The sequence below is a fragment of the Oncorhynchus gorbuscha genome, linkage group LG08 (assembly GCF_021184085.1).
Source record: "Oncorhynchus gorbuscha isolate QuinsamMale2020 ecotype Even-year linkage group LG08, OgorEven_v1.0, whole genome shotgun sequence".
Taxonomy (NCBI): domain Eukaryota; kingdom Metazoa; phylum Chordata; class Actinopteri; order Salmoniformes; family Salmonidae; genus Oncorhynchus; species Oncorhynchus gorbuscha.
The window spans coordinates 78,414,797-78,438,083 of record NC_060180.1 but is presented as its reverse complement, the minus strand read 5'-3'; the positions used below and the strand labels follow the sequence as shown (position 1 = coordinate 78,438,083).

General features: G+C 45.8%; 2 protein-coding genes across 3 annotated transcripts; one reads left to right on the top strand and one right to left on the bottom strand.

The window, feature by feature from the left end:
• Nucleotides 1–192: 192 nt before the first annotated feature.
• On the bottom strand, nucleotides 193–15,268 carry LOC124042211 (60S ribosomal protein L37a). Its single transcript, XM_046360626.1, has 5 exons — nucleotides 15,265–15,268; nucleotides 5,855–5,892; nucleotides 3,694–3,822; nucleotides 3,422–3,504; nucleotides 193–351 (listed from the first exon to the last, which is right to left on the bottom strand). Exons 2-5 carry the CDS (start codon nucleotides 5,855–5,857, stop codon nucleotides 288–290), a joined length of 279 nt encoding a protein of 92 aa, XP_046216582.1. The 5' UTR covers nucleotides 5,858–5,892; nucleotides 15,265–15,268; the 3' UTR covers nucleotides 193–287.
• On the top strand, nucleotides 14,983–22,820 carry cfap410 (cilia and flagella associated protein 410). Of its 2 annotated transcripts, XM_046360625.1 has the most exons (8): nucleotides 14,983–15,355; nucleotides 15,452–15,470; nucleotides 15,956–16,002; nucleotides 19,363–19,592; nucleotides 19,725–19,902; nucleotides 19,991–20,072; nucleotides 21,862–22,040; nucleotides 22,080–22,820. In XM_046360625.1, exons 1-8 carry the CDS (start codon nucleotides 15,279–15,281, stop codon nucleotides 22,093–22,095), a joined length of 828 nt encoding a protein of 275 aa, XP_046216581.1. In that variant the 5' UTR covers nucleotides 14,983–15,278; the 3' UTR covers nucleotides 22,096–22,820. The 2 variants fall into 2 exon arrangements, with proteins under 2 accessions (XP_046216581.1, XP_046216580.1); XM_046360624.1 differs by having other exon boundaries at nucleotides 14,987–15,355; nucleotides 21,862–22,820.
• The last annotated feature ends 467 nt before the right edge of the window (nucleotides 22,821–23,287 follow it).

Genomic DNA, 23,287 nt, shown 5'->3' with positions numbered 1-23,287 from the left:
TGGCTCTGGATCAGAGTCTACTAAATGACTCCCTGCTGTAGTGGCTCTGGATCAGTCTACTAAATGACTCCCTGCTGTAGTGGCTCTGGATCAGTCTACTAAATGACTCCCTGCTGTAGTGGCTCTGGATCAGTCTACTAAATGACTGAAATAATCAGCAACACAACATAGTAACAAGAGACTCAGGCGTTCCTCTCTTGACTGCTTTTTATTGTGGTGGATGTTTGATGAGGCAGCGTCCAGCTCGGGATAAACAACACAACAGTCTGGTCCCTCTAGTAAACCCTCTACTGGTCCTTCAGCTCCTTCAGTCTCCTGATGGCCGACTTCACTGTGACTGCAGACGTCGTGCTGGAACACAAAGGGGAACAATGATTCAGTACAGAGAGGAACAAGTTACACTGAACAAAAATATTTAAAAAAACAAAATGTTAAGTGTTGGTCCCAAAAAAATAAATCCTGACATTAACTATACACACAAAAAGCTTTCATTTTGTGCACAAATTTGTTTTACAACCCTGTTCGTGAGCATTTCTCCTTTGCCAAGATAATCCATCCACCTGTCAGGTGTGGCATATCAAGAAGCTGATTAAACAGCACCACCATTACACAGCACCACGCTGGGGAGCCAGACCCAGCCGATGCCCCCCAGGGCACACACACGGCTGCACCCTTACCCAGTCATGTGAAATCCATAGACTAAGGCTTAATTAATTTATTTCAATTGACTAATTTCCTACATAACGCAACTCAGTAAAAAAAAAGTTGAAATTGTTGCGTTATAGTATTGACCTTTTTGAAGAGGTGAACCCTGGAACTCCAAAGACCTCCCAGTTAACAGCTGTGACCTTGAAAACAGCTAGTTAACGTAGTTTAGCTATTTTCAAGGTCGAAAATCAGCATAGTATTCACGGGTGGAATGGTCCATATGTCTGGGTACGAATCACCCCCCCTTTTGATATACAGGGGTGCCAAGCTTGTATGATCATAATGTTAGTGTGTTGGGGGGGGGGGGGGGGGTTCAAGGTAGTTTTGAATGATCTGTTTGTCAATGTCAGTAGAGTAGGCTACCCTGTAATGTGTGGTATTAAAACCAAGTTATACTAACGCCTACAGTCAAAGTGTAGTAGAATTACCATTAGTGTGTTTGTGTCACATTTCTCCCCATAGAAATGGCATATAGCCTAGTCCTTCTCTAAAAACACTTAACCATGCATTGAACGTCCAGTTAACTTTATTAGCCTAAATCATGACTCACAAATAGTAGGCTATTCTCATGCATAGAACAAGCCAGCCAACTTTTAAAAAACTTTACCTTTAATTTACTAGGCAAGATCAGTTAATTAAGAACAAATTCTTATTTTCAACGACGGCCTGGGAACAGTGGGTGAACTGCCTGTTCAGGGGCAGACCGACAGATTTGTACCTTGTCAGCTCGGGGATTTGAACTTGCAACCTTCCGGTTACTAGTCCAACGCTATAAACCACTAGGCTACCCTGCCTCTTTAAAACAAAATATTTTTGGGGTGCGTAGTGGATTTCACCATTTAGCCGTGGCGCTGCACAATGACTGCAGTGGAAACACTGCTAGAACTCAAATTGGCACATCTTCCCTAGGACAAAACACTGAACTGATATGACTGGATAGATGGCAGAGTCCTTCCTACAAAACTTTGAAGGAAAAATGTGCTTCCAAACTATTTCAACAGGGCCCATGACTCAATCTTCTCCAGACAGGTATGTTCCAGAGGTACTGAACAAAACCAGACCATTTCAAAGACTTTACTGAGGTAGTTCATGGAAGGAAATCAGTCAATTCAAGTCAAATTGGGTCCTAATCTATGGATTTCACACGACTGGGCAATACAGATATGCATCAGTTGGTCACAGAAACTGAGGGCGTGGCTCAGAAAACCAGTCAGTATCTGGTGTGGCTCAGAGAACCAGTCAGTATCTGGTGTGGCTCAGAGAACCAGTCAGTATCTGGTGTGGATCAGAGAACCAGTCAGTATCTGGTGTGGCTCAGAGAACCAGTCAGTATCTGGTGTGACCATTTGCCTCATGCAGCGTGACACATCTCCTTCTCATTGAGTTGATCAGGCTGCTGATTGTGGCCTGTGGAATGTTGTCCCAGTCCTCTTCAATGGCTGTGGAATGTTGTCCCAGTCCTCTTCAATGGCTGTGGAATGTTGTCCCAGTCCTCTTCAATGGCTGTGGAATGTTGTCCCTGTCCTCTTCAATGGCTGTGGAATGTTGTCCCACTCCTCTTCAATGGCTGTGGAATGTTGTCCCACTCCTCTTCAATGGCTGTGGAATGTTGTCCCACTCCTCTTCAATGGCTGTGGAATGTTGTCCCACTCCTCTTCAATGGCTGTGGAATGTTGTCCCACTCCTCTTCAATAGTTGTGGAATGTTGTCCCACTCCTCTTCAATGGCTGTGGAATGTTGTCCCACTCCTCTTCAATGGCTGTGCGAAGTTGATGGATATTGGCGGGAACTGGAACACGCTGTCGTACACGTTGATCCAGAGCATCCCAAACATGCTTAACACGTGACATATCTGGTAAGTATGCGGACCGTGGAAGAACTGGGACATTTTCAGCCTCCAGGAATGGTGTACAGATCCCTGCCACATGGGGCTGTGTATTATCATAGCGAAACACGAGGTGATGGTGGCGGATTTTTTTCTGACCTCCTCTAAGATGAGACATGTGAAGACAGCATTAGACCAAGGATGGACAACTGAGGCTGCAGGTGCAGATGACGGACAGGAAGCCACTAAACTATAGCCATACAGCCTTCCGGTTCCCCCCCAGAGCAGCAAGAGGAACCCCTCTACCGCTCAAACCCTACACATTAACCAGAGAACTCAGTTCTGCCACCTAAGGTCTCTTGGCCCTCCCAACCCTACGGGAGGGCCGCTCCCGCAAAGCCAAATCTCCTTTCTGTCCTGGCACCTCAATGGTGTTATCAGCTTCCTCCTGAAGCTAGGAAAGCAGAGTTCCTGCCCATCTTCCAAAAAGCACACAACCCCCCCCTCAGAAAGCCTCTTGGAATATGACCACCGCCACACACCGCCCAGACCCCCGTCACCCACACACCACCCAGACCCCCGTCACCCACACACCGCCCAGACCCAGTCACCCACACACCGCCCAGACCCAGTCACCCACCACCCAGACCCAGTCACCCACCACCCAGACCCAGTCACCCACCACCCAGACCCAGTCACCCACCACCCAGACCCAGTCACCCACCACACAGACCCAGTCACCCACACAGACCCAGTCACCCACACAGACCCAGTCACCCACACAGACCCAGTCACCCACACAGACCCAGTCACCCACACACCATCCAGACCCCCGTCACCCGCCCACACCCACCGTCCAGACCCCATCACCCACACATAGCTACTTACTTGTATGTCCAGGCACCTCCAGCAACAGTCTTCATGCAGGACCCACAGTGCCAGATACCAACAGCCCTCCTCTTCATCTTCGTCTGAAGATTTAAAACCAATTAAGTGCTTTGATTAACCTCCGCTCTGTTACAACACATCAGTAACAGTTCTGCAGGACTGTACCTCGGTGTGGGCCCTACCTCGGTGTGGGCCCTACCTCGGTGTGGGCCCTACCTTGCCACAGAAGGAGCAGGTCTACTGGCTGTATATGTTAGAGGTGTGGACCGTACCTTGCCACAGAAGGAGCAGGTGTACTTGGCGTGCTGGCTGATCTCAATCTTCTTCACCATCTTCCTGAGCGACGCGCCGTAACGCGTGCCATATTTACCCACAATCCCCACCTTCTTGGTGCGCTTAGCCTGAGGAAGAAAATCATCAATAAATACAATCATTCATACACAACTCTCTCAAGTTAGCAAATCTCACTTTACTGTGATAGGAAGTAGCCCCCCCCAAAACACAGCTAGCTAGATATCTAAACAGCCCCCCCAAAATAATAATAATATATGCCATTTAGCAGATGCTTTTATCCAAAGCGACTTACAGTCATGTGTGCATACATTCTACGTATGGGTTGTCCTGGGGATCGAACCCACTACCCTGGCGTTACAAGCGCCATGCTCTACCAACTGAGCTACAGAAGGACCAAAACACAGCTAGATATCTAAACAGCCCCCCAAAACACAGCTAGATATCTAAACAGCCCCCCCAAAACACAGCTAGATATCTAAACAGCCCCCCAAAACACAGCTAGATATCTAAACAGCCCCCCCAAAACACAGCTAGATATCTAAACAGCCCCCAAAACACAGCTAGATATCTAAACAGCCCCCAAAACACAGCTAGATATCTAAACAGCTAGATATCTAAACCCCCAAAACACAGCTAGATATCTAAACAGCCCCCCCCCAAAACACAGCTAGATATCTAAACAGCCCCCCAAAACACAGCTAGATATCTAAACAGCCCCCAAAACACAGCTAGATATCTAAACAGCCCCCCAAAACACAGCTAGATATCTAAACAGCCCCCAAAACACAGCTAGATATCTAAACAGCCCCCCAAAACACAGCTAGATATCTAAACAGCCCCCCCCAAACACAGCTAGATATCTAAACAGCCCCCAAAACACAGCTAGATATCTAAACAGCCCCCAAAACACAGCTAGATATCTAAACAGCCCCCCAAAACACAGCTAGATATCTAAACAGCCCCCCAAAAACACAGCTAGATATCTAAACAGCCCCCCAAAACACAGCTAGATATCTAAACAGCCCCCCAAAACACAGCTAGATATCTAAACAGCCCCCCCAAAAAAACACAGCTAGATATCTAAACAGCCCCCAAAAAAAACACAGCTAGATATCTAAACAGCCCCCCAAAACACAGCTAGATATCTAAACAGCCCCCAAAACACAGCTAGATATCTAAACAGCCCCCCCAAAAACACAGCTAGATATCTAAACAGCCCCCCAAAACACAGCTAGATATCTAAACAGCAATGCCCAAAACACAGCTAGATATCTAAACAGCCCCCAAAACACAGCTAGATATCTAAACAGCCCCCCAAAACACAGCTAGATATCTAAACAGCTAGATATCTAAACAGCCCCAAAACACAGCTAGATATCTAAAGAGGCAATGCCAAAACACAGCTAGATATCTAAACAGCCCCCAAAACACAGCTAGATATCTAAAGAGGCAATGCCAAAACACAGCTAGATATCTAAACAGCCCCCCAAAACACAGCTAGATATCTAGAGGCAATGCCAAAACACAGCCAAGGTCGGTCTCTTCCTAAGCAACATTACAGAACCATGAAGTTAGCGATTAGCCAAGTTGTAGACAATAAAAACATGCAATCAAGTAGCGGTCCCGTTGACTTCTCGGCATAAAGGCAGAAGACTAAGACCTCTGACAACCGCACTCGGGAATATCGTTAGTCGCGGTTACCGGGTTTTCTCCGGTAACATTAGCGACGCCGCTTCTAGTGAAAACAGCGAGGACGGACTGAGAGTTCAGCCTTCCCAGATGAGCATGCTAAAAACAGGCTAGTTGCTTGCTTATAACGAGTTATTGACACGGACCATGCTTTGGGTCTGGTGACTGCTGCAATATTACAAAAAAACCACACTCCCCGCTGTACCGAGTACACCCGGTTTCAGCCCGACACCAAGCCGAAAGCCATGCACGTACTGGGCGGCCATTGCTGCGAATTTCAGGTATGCGAACACAACAAAAATGTATATACATTTTGGCATTTTGTTCACAATACTATCTGTAATAATTTGTGGATCTAATTGAGAATTATATATTCAGACCATCAGATCAATTATTCGCATTGGATTAGATAGATTGGTGTGGATTAAGACGGGAACATTTCGGGCTCACCATTGTTGCTGAGGAGACGTCGGTCCAAAGAGGAAGAGCTGAGGTCGCAGGCGCACTTTACCCCTGTAGAACGTGTTGCATTGTGGGATGTCGGCGCTGTCCTAGGCCTTTTGAGCCCCAGTTGAGAGGGAAAAGTAGTTACAAATTAAAGGTTTTAAATATTTTAACATTTAGTTTTGGGTCTGTCTACAAGTGATACATCACTAGAGGAATATAGATCTAGTAAATGTTGTTTGTTTTCCTATAATTAGATTTAAAAAACAGCCAGAGAGTTTCTTGAACCAAATGCAAAATAAATTAATAAAATAACCAAACTGTCCATGTACATAATAGCCATAATACACAGGATTCTAATGTTAATAATGTCATAAAAGCTATATGCATGTACACACAGTTGAAGTCAGAAGTTTACATACACCTTCACCAAATACATTTAAACTCAGTTTCACAATTCCTGACATTTAATCCTAGTAAAAATTCCCTGTTTTAGGTCAGTTAGGATCACCACTTTATTTTAAGAATGTGAAATGTCAGAATAATAGAGATAACTATTTATTTAAGCTTTTATTTCTTTCATCACATTACCAGTGGGTCATAAGTTTACATACACTCAATTAGTATTTGGTAGCATTGCCTTTAAATTGTTTAACATGGGTCACACATTTTAGGTAGCCTTCCACAAGCTTCCCTCTATAAGTCTTCCAATACCTTGACTTTGTTGGCCTTAAGAAATTTTCCACAACTTTGGAAGTATGCTTGGGGTCATTGTCCATTTGGAAGACCCATTTGCAACCAAGCTTTAACTTCCTGATTTATGTCTTGAGATGTTGCTTCAATATATCCACACTTTTCCTACCTCATGAAGCCATCGATTTAGTGGAGTGCACTAGTCCCTCCTGCAGCAAAGCACCCCCACAACATGATGCTGCCACCCCCGTGCTTCACGGTTGGGGTGGTGTTCTTCGGCTTGCAAGCTCCCCCTTTTTCCTCCTTTTATAACGATGATTATTATGGCCAAACAGTTGTTATTTTTGTTTCATCAGACCAGAGGACATTTCTCCAAAAAGTACAATGTTTGTCCCCATGTGCAGTTGCAAACCGTAGTCTGGCTTTTTTATGGCGGTTTTGGAGCAGTGTCTTCTTCCTTGCCGAGTGGCCTTTCAGGTTATGTCGACATAGGACTCCTTTTACGGTGGATAAAGATACTTTAAAAATATTTTTTAATTAACAAAAATGTTGCCTTTTTTTCTCCCCAATTTCGTGGTATCCAATTGGTAGTAGTTACAGTCTTAACTCATCGCTACAACTCCCGTACATGCTCGGGAGAGGCGGAGGTCGAGAGCCACGTGTCCTCTGAAACACAACCCATCCAAGCCGCACTGCTTCTTGACACATCCAACCCGGAAGCCTGCTAAATGACTTAAATGTAAATGTAAGCCATCTGCACCAATGTATCGGAGGAAACACCGTACACCTGGCGTCCTGGTCAGCGTGCACTGCGCCCGACCCGCCACATGAGTCGCTAGTGCGCGATGAGATATCTCTGCCGGCCAAACTGTCCCTATCCCGGACGACGCTGGGCCAATTGTGCGTCGCCCCATGAACCTCCCGGTCTTGGCCGGCTGTGACGGAACCTGGGCTCGAACCCAGAATCTCTCGCCTTAGACCACTGCGCCACCCGGGAGGCCCCCGGATATAGATACTTTTGTACCTGCTGTTTCCTCCAGCATCTTCACAAGGTCCTTTGCGGTTGTTCTGGGATTGATTTGCACTTTTCGCACCAAAGTACATTCATCTTTAGGAGACAGAACACATCTCCTTCCTGAGTGGTATGATGGCTGCGTGGTCCCATGGTGTTTATACTTGCGTGCTATTGTTTGTACAGATGAACGTGGTACCTTCAGGCGTTTGGAAATTGCTCCCAAAGACAAACCAGACTTGTGGAGGTCTACAATTATTCTTCTGAGGTCTTGGCTGATTTCTTTTGATTTTACCATAATGTCAAGCAAAGAGGCACTGAGTTTGAAGGTAGGCCTTGAAATACATCCACAGGTACACCTCCAATTGACTCAAATTATGTCAATTAGCCTATTAGAAGCTTCTAAAGCCATGACATCATTTTCTGGAATTTTCCAAGCTCTTTAAAGGCACAGTCAACTTAGTGTATGTAAACTTCTGACCTACTGGAATTGTGATACAGTGAATTATAAGTGAAATAATCTGCCTGTAAACAATTGTTGGAAAAATGACTTGTGTCATGCACAAAGTAGATGTCCTAACCGACTTGCCAAAACTATAGTTTGTTAACAAGAAATTTCAGGACAGTGCCGCTCAGTGCTGTGGCTGGACAGGACAATGATAGAGGTTAAACTGTGGGCTCAGTGCTGTGGCTGGACAGGACAATGATAGAGGTTAAACTGTGGGCTCAGTGCTGTGGCTGGACAGGACAATGATAGAGGTTAAACTGTGGGCTCAGTGCTGTGGCTGGACAGGACAATGATAGAGGTTAAACTGTGGGCTCAGTGCTGTGGCTGGACAGGACAATGATAGAGGTTAAACTGTGGGCTCAGTGCTGTGGCTGGACAGGACAATGATAGAGGTTAAACTGTGGGCTCAGTGCTGTGGCTGGACAGGACAATGATAGAGGTTAAACTGTGGGCTCAGTGCTGTGGCTGGACAGGACAATGATAGAGGTTAAACTGTGGGCTCAGTGCTGTGGCTGGACAGGACAATGATAGAGGTTAAACTGTGGGCTCAGTGCTGTGGCTGGACAGGACAATGATAGAGGTTAAACTGTGGGCTCAGTGATGTGGCTGGACAGGACAATGATAGAGGTTAAACTTGTGATGTTAAACTGCACGCTACTATTCCCGAACGATTGGGGGCACAGTTGAAAAGTTAACGTGCTGACTGGAATACATTTCAATGCGTGAGATGTAAGAGTTGTCATACTGGAAAAATATGAAATTGAATGGAGAGTGTGTGTGCATTAGTGGTTGTGTCTGTTTGTGTATGTGTGTGTGTGTGATTATGTGTGTGTGTGTCTGTGTGTGTCTATAGGAGAGATCACCATTATGTCACAAAAGCAAAAGTTCAGGGTGGAGAAAGTTGCGTTCCCTGCATGGTTCTCTCCGTGGTTCTCTACATGTGGGCTCAGTGACAGGCAATGATAGAGGAGTTAAACTGTGGGCTGGACAGGACAATGATAGATCTCTCCATGGCTGGACAGGACATGGTTCTCTGCATGGTTCTCTCCATGGTTCTCTGCATGGTTCTCTCCGTGGTTCTCTCCGTGGCTCTTTCCATGGTTCTATGTATGGTTCTCTGCATGGTTCTCTCCGTGGTTCTCTGCATGGTTCTCTCCGTGGTTTTCTCAATGGTTCTCTCCATTGTTCTCTGCATGGTTCTCTCCGTGGTTCTCTGCGTGGTTCTCTGCATGGTTCTCTCCGGTGGTCCTCTCCGTGGTTCTCTGCGTGGTTCTCTCTGTGGTTCTCTGCATGGTTCTCTCCGGTGGTCCTCTCCGTGGTTCTCTGCGTGGTTCTCTCTGTGGTTCTCTGCATGGTTCTCTCCATGGTTCTCTCAATGGTTCTCTGCATGGTTCTCTCTGTGGTCCTCTCCCTGGTTCTCTCTGTGGTTCTCTCCATGGTTCTCTCCGTGGTTCTCTCTGTGGTTTTCTGCGTGGTTCTCTCCGTGGTTCTCTGCATGGTTCTCTCCGTGGTTCTCTGCGTGGTCATTTTTCTCTGCGTGGTTTTCTCTGCATGGTTCTTGCATGGTTCTCTCCATGGTTCTATGCATGGTTCTCTGCATGTTTCTCTCCATTGTTCTCTGTGTGGTTCTATGCATGGTTCTCTGCATGTTTCTTTCCGTGGTCCTCTGCATGGTTCTCTCCATGGTTCTCTGCATGGTTGTGCCACAGAGTTACTAAACCTCTTTGGCTGTGCTCTTTATTTACAATTCAGATATTTTACTGTAGTTGACAGTTCAGTAAGGAGCCAGCCAAATAGACTTTCCAACAACATGAATCACTGTAAATGTCAGTGCTATTTCATGGTGTAATCTCCGAATGATCCAACAGAGGGCGGTAATGAGACACTACATCCATTACCTGGCTTTTTTATTTTACCTTTATTTACATTTACATTTTACATTTAAGTCATTTAGCAGACGCTCTTATCCAGAGCGACTTATTTAACTTGGCAAGTCAGTTAAGAACAAATTCTTATTTACAATAACTGCCTAGGAACAGGGGGTTAACTGCCTTGTTCAGGGGCAGAACGATACATTTTTACCTTGTCAACTCGGGTAGTCGATCTCAAAACCTTTCAGTTACTGGCCCAACGCTCTAACCACTAGGCTACCTGCCGCCCCTACACTCTAACCACGAGACTACCTGCCGCCCCTACACTCTAACCACTAGGCTACCTGCCGCCCCTACACTCTAACCACGAGACTACCTGCCGCCCCTACACTCTAACCACTAGGCTACCTGCCTCCCCTACACTCTAACCACGAGACTACCTGCTGCCCCTACACTCTAACCACTAGGCTACCTGCCGATCTCCTGTATTTACTACCCCTACACTCTAACCACAAGGCTACCGGCCGCCCCTACACTCTAACCACGAGACTACCTGCTGCCCCTACACTCTAACCACTAGGCTACCTGCCGCCCCTACACTCTAACCACTAGGCTACCTGCCGCCCCTACACTCTAACCACTAGGCTACCCTGCCGCCCCTACACTCTAACCACTAGGCTACCTGCCGACACCCTACACTCTAACCACTAGGCTACCTGCCATCCCCTACACTCTAACCACTAGGCTACCTACCACCCCTACACTCTAACCACTAGGCTACCTATCACCCCTACACTCTAACCACTAGGCTACCTGCCTCCCCTACACTCTAACCACTAGGCTACCTGCCACCCTCTAACCACTAGGCTACCTACCACCCCTACACTCTAACCACTAGGCTACCTGCCGCCCCTACACTCTAACCACTAGGCAACCTGTCGCCACTACACTCTAACCACTAGGCAACCTGTCGCCACTACACTCTAACCACTAGGCAACCTGTCGCCACTACACTCTAACCACTAGGCAACCTGTCGCCACTACACTCTAACAGAACAAGCGAATCAAATGATTTATCCATACGGGGTAAATGTCCAAAACCGTTCTCATCTGCACCCTGAACTGTAGCTAAGCGAATGCATATGCTTGGCATGGCAGGGCTTCTATAATTTGGCGTGCTCCAACGTATTTTGAAATGTGGTTAATTTTCTCTATAATTTAGCCTAACAGGGTGGAAATGTATGAGTGGTGAATATAGACAAACAACATGGAACATGGACACATAGATACATCTGTTTATATATATGTACCTATGGTTTCCCACCAAAGAAATGATGACACTTCCTGAATGTGGTGTCATTGTAGGAAGTGGTTGTTTTCTTAAAGGAGAATTACAACACTTCCTGAATGTGGTGTCATTGTAGGAAGTGGTTGTTTTCTTAAAGGAGAATTACAACACTTCCTGAATGTGGTGTCATTGTAGGGAGTGGTTGTTTTCTTAAAGGAGAATTACAACACTTCCTGAATGTGGTGTCATTGTAGGGAGTGGTTGTTTTCTTAAAGGAGAATTACAACACTTCCTGAATGTGGTGTCATTGTAGGAAGTGGTTGTTTTCTTAAAGGAGAATTACAACACTTCCTGAATGTGGTGTCATTGTAGGGAGTGGTTGTTTTCTTACATTTAGAGAGAATTACTATAGGTTAGGAGAACAACACTTCCTGAATGTGGTGTCATTGTAGGGAGTGGTTGTTTTCTTAAAGGAGAATTACAACACTTCCTGAATGTGGTGTCATTGTAGGAAGTGGTTGTTTTCTTAAAGGAGAATTACAACACTTCCTGAATGTGGTGTCATTGTAGGGAGTGGTTGTTTTCTTAAAGGAGAATTACAACACTTCCTGAATGTGGTGTCATTGTAGGAAGTGGTTGTTTTCTTAAAGGAGAATTACAACAAACTAACATGGTGGAAAGTCTGACACCTGAAAGCTTAAATAAAACAATAAATACAATCATCATTAAAGGAATATAGTTAATGAGAGAGAATTTAACTAGAACTATAAAATAATGAAAAATAAATATATATATATATTATGGCTTGTATTTCTCGTGGAAGATGATGAATAAAACGCCTACATACGGGGAAAAAAGAGTCTAAATATCAAGATCCATATATGAGTGTTTGTAAGGTAAAGGACACCTGACCTTTGGAATACACATTTGACACTAAATAAGAAGTTACATTTCCTGGGGACAGAAGAGGCATTGCATAGTCAGATAACCTATACATGCATGTTGCCCAGCCGGAGGGTGAATATCAGATGAGTAAATATACTGTGAGATAATTGTCGCTCTTTTAATAAATGGAACAGATTAGCCATCTATCCAACATTGCACCTTTGGCTGGCTGGCTGACTGGCTGGCTGGCTGGCTGACTGGCTAGCTATGTGGAAGGTTGCCTGCTTGTAGTCAGTCCTATAAAGCCCAGAAATTAGTTTGTTCTGGTTTATCCAGCCATCGCCATTGGAAAAATTCATGGCAAAAGAAAAAGGGTTTTGGAATAAACACAGAAAATAAGGTCTGAGGTTATGACATAATATCAGTCAGGAAACATGACCTTTATGACATAATATCATTCAGGAAACATGACCTTTATGACATAATATCAGTCAGGAAACATGACCTTTATGACATAATATCAGATATTTACCAGACACCTAGAGGTTAGTGTTCTGTATCAGAAACATGACCTTTATGACATAATATCAGTCAGGAAACATGACCTTTATGACATAATATCAGTCAGGAAACATGACCTTTATGACATAATATCAGTCAGGAAACATGACCTGTATTTATGACATAATATCAGTCAGGAAACATGACCTTTATGACTGTATCAGATATTTCAAGCCTTTATGTGATTTATGATTTAGTGTTCATCAATTCTTCAAAATTCACAGAAAAGTGATGTTAGCTATTTATGAAGATTATCTCATAGAGCAAAACGTGTATTTATCAGATCTCCTGTATTTACCAGACACCTAGAGGTTAGTGTTCTGTATCAGATCTCCTGTATTTACTACAGACACCTAGAGGTTAGTGTTCTGTATCAGATCTCCTGGTTAGACACCTGTTCTGTATCAGATCTCCTGTATTTACTACAGACACCTATAGGTTAGTGTTCTGTATCAGATCTCCTGTATTTACTACAGACACCTTAGGTTAGTGTTCTGTATCAGATCTCCTGTATTTACCAGACACCTATAGGTTAGTGTTCTGTATCAGATCTCCTGTATTTACCAGACATCCCAGACACCTAGGTTAGTGTTCTGTATCAGATCTCCTGTATTTACCAGACACCTAGAGGTTAGTGTTCTGTATCAGATCTCCTGTATTTATCTCCTGTATTTACCAGACACCTAGAGGTTAGTGTTCTGTATCAGATCTCCTGTATTTACTACAGACACCTAGAGGTTAGTGTTCTGTATCAGATCTCCTGTATTTACCAGACACCTAGAGGTTAGTGTTCTGTATCAGATCTCCTGTATTTACCAGACACACCTATAGGTTAGTGTTCTGTATCAGATCTCCTGTATTTACTACAGACACCTATAGGTTAGTGTTCTGTATCAGATCTCCTGTTAGTGTTCTGTATCAGATCTCCTGTATTTACTACAGACACCTATCAGAGTGTTCTGTATCAGATCTGTATTTACCAGACACCTATAGGTTAGTGTTCTGTATCAGATCTCCTGTATTTACCAGACACCTTAGGTTAGTGTTCTGTATCAGATCTCCTGTATTTACCAGACACCTATAGGTTAGTGTTCTGTATCAGATCTCCTGTATTTACTACAGACACCTAGAGGTTAGTGTTCTGTATCAGATCTCCTGTATTTACTACAGACACCTATAGGTTAGTGTTCTGTATCAGATCTCCTGTATTTACCAGACACCTATAGGTTAGTGTTCTGTATCAGATCTCCTGTATTTACCAGACACCTATAGGTTAGTGTTCTGTATCAGATCTCCTGTATTTACCAGACACCTATAGGTTAGTGTTCTGTATCAGATCTCCTGTATTTACCAGACACCTAGAGGTTAGTGTTCTGTATCAGATCTCCTACCAGACACCTAGAGGTTAGTGTTCTGTATCAGATCTCCTGTATTTCTATAGGTTAGTGTTCTGTATCAGATCTCCTGTATTTACAGACACCTATAGGTTAGTGTTCTGTATCAGATCTCCTGTATTTTCGTGTTTCCACTCACTACCAAATATGGTGATGAGAGGAACCCCAGTGGCCCGCAGTAGAAGATGGAGCGAGATGGATTATGGCCGAAATTCTGCACATTTTCTCATTGATGAAACATTTGATCTCCATACAGTTTTCTGTTCCCAAAACTAGAATCTGTTATGAACAGAGTGAACTCCGTTTTGTAGACTTTACCCTTTGCCAAAGTTTTTTAAATTTTTAAATGCGTTGTTTAGGAGGAGTGCAAAGGCACATTTAGTTATTGCACACGCACACTTCATAGAGTAAGCTTTCCATTACGGAAATATGCAGATCAAATTGTTTTTCTTTATCATTATTATTATTAAGGAAATCGAGCAGCACATTCTCCCATTTAAAAAAAAACTAAACTCATCAAGAATATGAACAATTATTCATATATATATATTTACATGTAGACACTGCCAAAATAAATGCAAAATTGTTTCTGGATGCTCAACACAAAAAGTACAGTTTGTAGAAAATAAAGTTCCTTGTGAAAGTCAGGGTATGATGTCGCGTTGTCAGGAGGCTGCGACTCGCGGTCGACAAACCTCAGTTTTCCTTGAAAGTACGTACATGTCACGATTACAAAACGATACGAGATTACAGAGAACAATTTAATTATCTCACATCACGGTAAAAAAAAAAAATATATATATATATCCATAATGTTGTTGTTGGCGGAAGTCATACTAATGTTGTGTGTTTTTGAGGAAGCGTCCAACGGTCTCCCTGGAGGACTCGCCGTCCCAGAATGCACCGCGGGACCCACTGACGACGCAGGACCCCCCCTCCCATTTCTTCTAAAGTACATCCGTTATATATGACACCTTTCCATCGGCTCTTTGTGAGAGTGGAAATGGTTAACCGGATGGTAACGTCCGGTAACGTCGGTAACTACAGACGCCACGGTAGCCCGTCCGTTCACAGTACACACACAGGCGTTACTGGTCCTGTAGGTGTGCTGTGTAGCTATAAATGATCTGATGGGAGCTGCATCGCCACGATACTTTTAGTTTGGATCGCTAATTGGTTATTAGAGACTCGTATAATCACCCACAACACGTCTGCAGTATGAAGCTAACACGGAAGTTGGTCCTGGCCAAAGCCAAGGCCTCGGATCTGGACAGTGTGAAGAAACTCAACTGCTGGTAGGTGGGAGGCTAGATGGGTTAGCTAACTATCCTATAGTTAGTGGACCGTCCTCATTTCTCTAATGTGTCCAATGTTTTGTCTTTCCCTTTCAGGGGCTGCAACTTGACAGACGTGAGTATGTGTATAATCAATTTCTATGTTTGTTTTTAGCTGTTCTGGGTTGACAGAATATCATTTTAATATCCCATGTTTAAGTGGTTAGCTAGCTAACCAGTTAGCTTTGTCTCAACTCTAAAGTTCTTCCTTCCTTCTCTATCTCTCTCCTCCATCCGTCCTCACTCTCTCCTCTCTCTCTTTCTCTCTCTCTCCATCCTCCCTCCCTCCCTCTCTCTCTCTCCTCCATCCGTCCTCTCTCTCCATCTCTCTCTCTCTCCTTCCTCCCTCTCTCTCTCCTCCATCTGTCTCTCTCCTCTCTCCATCCGTCCTCTCTCTCTCCATCTGTCCTCTCTCTCCCCCTCTCCTCCCTCTCTCTCCTCCATCTGTCTTCTCTCTCCATCCTCTCTCCCTTTTTCCTCCATCCTCTCTCTCCATCCTCTCTCCTCCCTCTCTCTCCTCCCTCTATCCATCCCTCCTATTTCTCCCTCCTCTCTCTCTAGATCTCCATATTTACCCAGATACCCCACATCGAGGTCCTGACTCTCAGGTTGGCTGTCTATACACACACACACACACACACACACACACACACACACACACACACACACACACACACACACACACACACACACACACAAACACACACACACACACACACACACACACACACACACACACACACACACACACACACATAGGGCTGTTACGGTGAACATATTACCGCCACACCGGCAGTCACGAGTCATGATGGCAGTCAAATTCCATGTGACCATTTAGTCACGGTAATTTCTCCAAGCTCTGATGCTGCTGATGGTCATTAGTAGTCTACCAATCTTGCTACCTGCCTGGTAGCAAGTTGTCCCTCTAATCACTCTGACATAAATGTAATGGAAAATCTAATCAAACACTTCATGAGAGCCCATGAGCTCATGTTGCACAATATTTCTATAGGCTATGTAATTGGGTGAGAAAACAGAGTGATGGCCTCTATTAAAAAGAGGAGGATCCAATCAGCTTTCTATAGGCTAGGCCTACTATATTTATTTCTCAACTTTACTAATATTAAGCACATTGCTTCCCTTTACAACAAGAGTATAGCCTACCTGGCTGGCATGAAAAGGAACCACGGGAAGAGTGTCCTCCATTCACTATTTAAGGGCACAGATGACATGTATTTTTTCCCACTGCGCCTGTTCTGAGACAGGTGCATGATAGTGGTCCATTCTAAACCAAAACAAATTTCACACATATATTATTTAGTATATTTAAAGGCAATAATAAATAAATAAAAATAGTCTGATTGTTGACAATATTAGCCTATCACTTGTGAATTATATATTTTATTTTAACTTTATTTAACTAGGCAAGTCAGTTAAGAACAAATTCTTATTTACAGTGACGGCCTACACCGGCCAAACCCGGACGACGCTGGGCCAATTGTGCACCACCCTATGGGACTCCCAATCACGGCCGGTTGTGATACAGCTTGGAATCTAACTAGGCGCTGTAGTGATGCCTCTTGCACTGAGATGCAGTGCCTTAGACCTCTGAACCAGGGTCTGTAGTGACGCCTCTGCACTGAGATGCAGTGTCTTAGACCTCTGAACCAGGGTCTGTAGTGACGCCTCTAGCACTGAGATGCAGTGCCTTAGACCGCTGAACCAGGGTCTGTAGTGACGCCTCTGCACTGAGATGCAGTGTCTTAGACCTCTGAACCAGGGTCTGTAGTGACTCCTCTAGCACTGAGATGCAGTGTCTTAGACCTCTGAACCAGGGTCTGTAGTGACGCCTCTAGCACTGAGATGCAGTGCCTTAGACCACTGAACCAGGGTCTGTAGTGACGCCTCTAGCACTGAGATGCAGTGTCTTAGACCTCTGAACCAGGGTCTGTAGTGATGCCTCTAGCACTGAGATGCAGTGCCTTAGACCTCTGAACCAGGGTCAGTAGTGACTCCTCTAGCACTGAGATGCAGGGCCTTAGACCTCTGAACCAGGGTCAGTAGTGACGCCTCTAGCACTGAGAGGCAGTGCCTTAGACCTCTGAACCAGGGTCAGTAGTGACGCCTCTAGCACTGAGAGGCAGTGCCTTAGACCTCTGAACCAGGGTCTGTAGTGACGCCTCTAGCACTGAGATGTCTTAGACCTCTGAACCAGGGTCTGTAGTGACGCCTCTAGCACTGAGATGCAGTGCCTTAGACCTCTGAACCAGGGTCAGTAGTGACTCCTCTAGCACTGAGATGCAGGGCCTTAGACCACTGCACCATTCGGGAGCAGATAACGTTTGTATCACTACTAAAGTGGCCAAATAACTTATTTTAAAATGAAGCACATGAATCTGCTTTACAAGGGGTGTGGAGCTGGAACTACATAAGTAGAGTGTCATGTTTGGGGAAGATAATTTTAACCATAAAAATTCACCTTTATAATAAAAGTATTACATGCAGAAGTGTATTTGCGATCACCTTTGACACTGGTGATTTCCTGCTGATTGAACATTCGTGCTTATAATGTGAAGAAGTAGCCTAATAGTTTATTAAACATTTTAAGCTAAACGTTCTATGCCATGCCATGCCATTTAGCAGACGCTTTTATCCAAAGCGACTTACAGTCATGTGTGCATACATTCTACGTATGGGTGGTCCCGGGGATCGAACCCACTACCCTGGCGTTACAAGCGCCATGCTCTACCAACTGAGCTACAGAAGGACCTGATCTGTTGCGTCAGCCACATTGCATATAAAAGGTTTGTTGATGCTAGTGGTTTGTATTAATGTGGGATCTATCACATCCCACTACTGTCCAAGACTATATTTGGAATATTTCTTTCTGGCATAGAATAGGTCAACTGTTGTAATATGGGGGATAGTAGATTGACATAGGCTAGTGATTTTGCTGTTCGTTAGGCCTACTCATCTTGTTGGACAGTTCATCCAATATCTTCAATATGCGCCTCGGAATTGGATAAGGACACGTGCAGTTGTGTCTGTCTTCACTTGTAGCCTGTGAGATCACGTGACGGATGTGAGCGAGAGATGCTTCGGCACGCAGCCGGGAGAAGGGAATTATGAATATTATATTCAACCGAAAGGCACAATGGCCACTGGCCCGCAAAAGGCATGTATTTTAGGGGGCATTACAACCACACAAAGGGGATGCCTACGTGAAATTCGAGGCATTATCAAGTGCTTGTCTAATTGTGAATGAGAGACTGATGAAGTGTGTTCAGCCTGTGCAAAAAAACAAAACAGAGCTCCTGCCTTTCAAGCGACATTTAAAAAATTCATCATTAGAGTCGCATCATGCAGCCTTACAATGTATTAAACATCAAAACATTTAGCTCAATGTTTGTAGAACAACTGTCACATTAATAACTCTAAATGAAACAGATAGGAGGACCTATTTCTTTGTTAACCGCTCAACACAGAATAGCTGTATGAGGTCACTCATGAGGTCACTCCCTCAACTTGTTGGAGGAAATATCCTTTCTGTTTTATTCAGCTTGGTTCCATTGTATTCTTCATGCTATAAAATAATACCACGGAATTCTAAGCAGATGTTGTCTGCTAAATGAACGAGTGAAGCCCACAGCCAGATCAGGACCCTAACAATAAGGACAACTCAGAGGATGCTATTCTGTTTTTCTGAAATTGGCTAGATTTAACGGTCAATTACCGTGAGACCAGCCGTTATTTGCTTGACAATCACCGGCTGACAATGGGGCAGGGCGCAAATTTGGCCCAGCGTCGTCTGGATTTGGCTGGGGTAGGCCGTCATTGTAAATCAGAATTTGTTCTTAACCTGACTTGTTTAGTTTAATAAAGATTCAATGTAACACTACGCTGCCTGCTGTGCATATGATAAATCAACCTTGACGACACCCTACATTAACCAGGTCCTCTCTCTCCAGTGTGAACTCCATCTTGTCCCTGTCATCTCTGTCGGGCTGTGTGTGTCTGAGTGAGTTGTACCTCAGACGGAACCTCATCCCTTCTCTCTCAGAGCTCTCCCATCTCCGCCCCCTCACACGCCTACGAGTGCTCTGGTTGGCTGAGAACCCCTGCTGCGGAACAGTCCCCAGCCAATACCGTCTCAACGTGCTGCGATGCCTGCCACGCCTACACAAACTGGACAACCAGGGTCAGTTGTCTTCAGCTGTGACAATGTTTGTGTTTTGGGGAAGTATGCTTCAAGTACTTATATACTCAAGCTGTAGGGGTCCGATTTAGGTTTTGGGCTGTTGCAACTGTGTGTGTGTATGTGTGTGTCCAGTGGTGACAGAGGAGGAGCTTGTTTTCGCTCTAAACGAGGGAGAGGAGATAACACCCCCTGCCGCCACCCAGAAGCAGTTCTCAACCAGTGGCCAGCCAGAGAACGTCAGCTCCACCAATGGACAGACAGAGGCGGAATCAGAGAACGACCCCCTAAACTACAGTATGGAGGAGACCAAGTAAGACCCGCCCCCTCACAACGTTACACACCTTTAACCCTGTCTCCTAAACCCTGTCTCCTAAACCCTGTCTCCTAAACCTCTACAGTAAGATCCGGGAACAGTTGGGGATGAAGCCTATTCCTCGAGACAAGTTCTCCTCCCCATCACCTCGACCTGCAGCTAGGAAGGTAATAGACACTGCTCTGCTACCCAGACAACACTGCTCTGCTACCCAGACAACACTGCTCTGCTACCCAGACAACACTCCTCTGCTACCCAGACGACACTCCTCTGCTACCCAGACCTTCCTCTGCTACCCTCCTCTGCTACCCTCCTCTACTACCCACACACTCCTCTGCTACCCACACACTCCTCTGCTACCCTCCTCTGCTACCCACACACTCCTCTGCTACCCAGACACTCCTCTGCTACCCACACACTCCTCTGCTACCCAGACACTCCTCTGCTACCCAGACACTCCTCTGCTACCCTCCTCTGCTACCCACACACTCCTCTGCTACCCAGACACTCCTCTGCTACCCAGATACTCCTCTGCTACCCTCCTCTGCTACCCAGACACTCCTCTGCTACCCAGACACTCCTCTGCTACCCTCCTCTACTACCCACACACTCCTCTGCTACCCTCCTCTGCTACCCACACACTCCTCTGCTACCCACACACTCCTCTGCTACCCAGATACTCCTCTGCTACCCTCCTCTGCTACCCTCCTCTGCTACCCTCCTCTGCTACCCAGACACTCCTCTGCTACCCAGACACTCCTCTGCTACCCAGACACTCCTCTGCTACCCAGACACTCCTCTGCTACCCTCCTCTGCTACACTCCTCTGCTACCCAGACACTCCTCTGCTACCCTCCTCTGCTACCCAGACACTCCTACTACCCACACACTCCTCTGCTACCCACACACTCCTCTGCTACCCACACACTCCTCTGCTACCCTCCTCTGCTACCCACACACTCCTCTGCTACCCTCCTCTGCTACCCAGACACTCCTCTGCTACCCTCCTCTGCTACCCAGACACTCCTCTACTACCCACACACTCCTCTGCTACCCAGACACTCCTCTGCTACCCACACACTCCTCTGCTACCCTCCTCTGCTACCCAGACACTCCTCTGCTACCCACACACTCCTCTGCTACCCAGACACTCCTCTGCTACCCAGACACTCCTCTGCTACCCTCCTCTGCTACCCACACACTCCTCTGCTACCCAGACACTCCTCTGCTACCCAGACACTCCTCTGCTACCCTCCTCTGCTACCCAGACACTCCTCTGCTACCCTCCTCTACTACCCACACACTCCTCTGCTACCCACTACCCACACACTCCTCTGCTACCCTCCTCTGCTACCCACACACTCCTCTGCTACCCACACACTCCTCTGCTACCCTCCTCTGCTACCCACACACTCCTCTGCTACCCACACACTCCTCTGCTACCCTCCTCTGCTACCCTCCTCTGCTACCCTCCTCTGCTACCCTCCTCTGCTACCCTCCTCTGCTACCCAGACACTCCTCTGCTACCCAGACACTCCTCTGCTACCGAGACACTCCTCTGCTACCCTCCTCTGCTACCCAGACACTCCTCTGCTACCCAGACACTCCTCTGCTACCCAGACACTCCTCTGCTACCCTCCTCTGCTACCCAGACACTCCTCTGCTACCCTCCTCTGCTACCCAGACACTCCTCTGCTACCCAGACACTCCTCTGCTACCCTCCTCTGCTACCCAGACACTCCTCTGCTACCCTCCTCTGCTACCCAGACACTCCTCTGCTACCCTCCTCTGCTACCCTCCTCTGCTACCCAGACACTCCTCTGCTACCCAGACACTCCTCTGCTACCCAGACACTCCTCTGCTACCCAGACACTCCTCTGCTACCCAGACACTATGGCTTCATGTATTTCGAATGGATGGATGGATGGATTGATGATGTGTGTGTGTGTGTTTCTAGTCCCACACTCTGGAGGCGGTGCTTATGCTGTTGAAAGATCTGGAGGAGGAGGAGCTACGCATCGTTCACACGGCAACCCAGAACAGACAGCTTCGATCACACACACACCCCAAGCTCACACACACACTGCAGGGAGATGGAACCATCGACACACACACACCGCAGGGAGATAGAACCATCGACACACACACACTGACAAACTCCAGAGAGAGAACGACCGACATCGAGCACTGACACACACTCCCATTGACTTTAAACACTAACGCAACCACCCAACACTGAGGTAGACACACAAGTCATGTTTATGCTCCGTGACCAGAGGGAGAGGTAAGGGTTCACATGATCCCCTAGGTACAGATCTAGGATCAACTTCCCCTCCCCCAATCCTAACCTTCACCATTAGTGGGGGGAAATGCAAAACGGACCCAAGATCAGCGTTTAGGGACTTTACCCTACTCCGGGCTCACACACCCACCAAACCTTGGTACACACACACTTCAGTATTGTCAGAGCTACCAATTCACTAGCAGCGCTATCAATTCACGAGCAGCGCGTCGCTATCAATTCACTAGCAGCATGTCGCTATCAATGCTAAATTACTTAAATGTAAATGTAATTCCCGAGCAGCGCGTCGCTATCAATTCACAAGCAGCATGTTGCTATCAATACCCTAGCAGCACGTCGCTATCAATTCACAAGCAGCATGTTGCTATCAATTCCCTAGCAGCGCATCGCTATCTATTTCCTAGCAGCGCGTCGCTATCTGCCTTTCCTTAATCAGTGAATGAGTGTTTTTGCAAACTGCTTTGTGTAAATAGACACTTTAAATGCATTTTTTTTAAACTACATTTAAGAGTTGACAACATACAACAGTTTATGTACACTGAACCAACAAATATATAAATGCAACATGTAAAGTGTTGAATAAATTAAATAAAAGATCCCAGACATTTTCCATACGCACTGAAAACTTATTTCTCTCATTTTGTGCACAAACTGTTTACTTCTCTGTTAGTGAGCATGTCCTTTGCCAAGATAATACATCCACCTGTCAGGTGTGGCATATCAAGAACCTGATTAAACAGCACCACCATTACACAGGTGCACCTTGTGCTGGGGACAATAAAAGGCCACTCTAAAATGTGCAGTTTTGTCACATGACACAATGCCAAACGTCTCAAGTTGAGGGCGCGAGCAATTGACATGTTGACTGCAGGAATGTCCACCAGAGCTGTTACTAGAGCATTTGTTCATTTCTCTACCATAAGCCGCCTTCAACATCGTTTTAGACGATTTGGCAGTACGTCCAACTGGCCTCACAAATGCAGACCACGTGTAACCACGCCAGCCCAGGATCTCCACATTCAACTTTGTCACCCGTGCGATCCTCTGAGACCAGCCACCAGGACAACTGATGAAACTGGGA

Excerpts from the sequence above, each read along its gene's own strand:
- LOC124042211 (XM_046360626.1), bottom strand. Across the intron at positions 3,505-3,693 it reads CCTGCTCCTTCTGTGGCAAG|ACGAAGATGAAGAGGAGGGC; the intron begins GTACGGTCCACA and ends TTAAATCTTCAG. Across the intron at positions 352-3,421 it reads GGAGGTGCCTGGACATACAA|CACGACGTCTGCAGTCACAG; the intron begins GTAAGTAGCTAT and ends TTTGTGTTCCAG.
- cfap410 (XM_046360624.1), top strand. The coding sequence starts at position 15,279 with ATGAAGCTAACACGGAAGTTGGTCCTGGCCAAAGCCAAGGCCTCGGAT. Across the intron at positions 16,003-19,362 it reads ATCGAGGTCCTGACTCTCAG|TGTGAACTCCATCTTGTCCC; the intron begins GTTGGCTGTCTA and ends CTCTCTCTCCAG. Across the intron at positions 19,593-19,724 it reads ACACAAACTGGACAACCAGG|TGGTGACAGAGGAGGAGCTT; the intron begins GTCAGTTGTCTT and ends GTGTGTGTCCAG.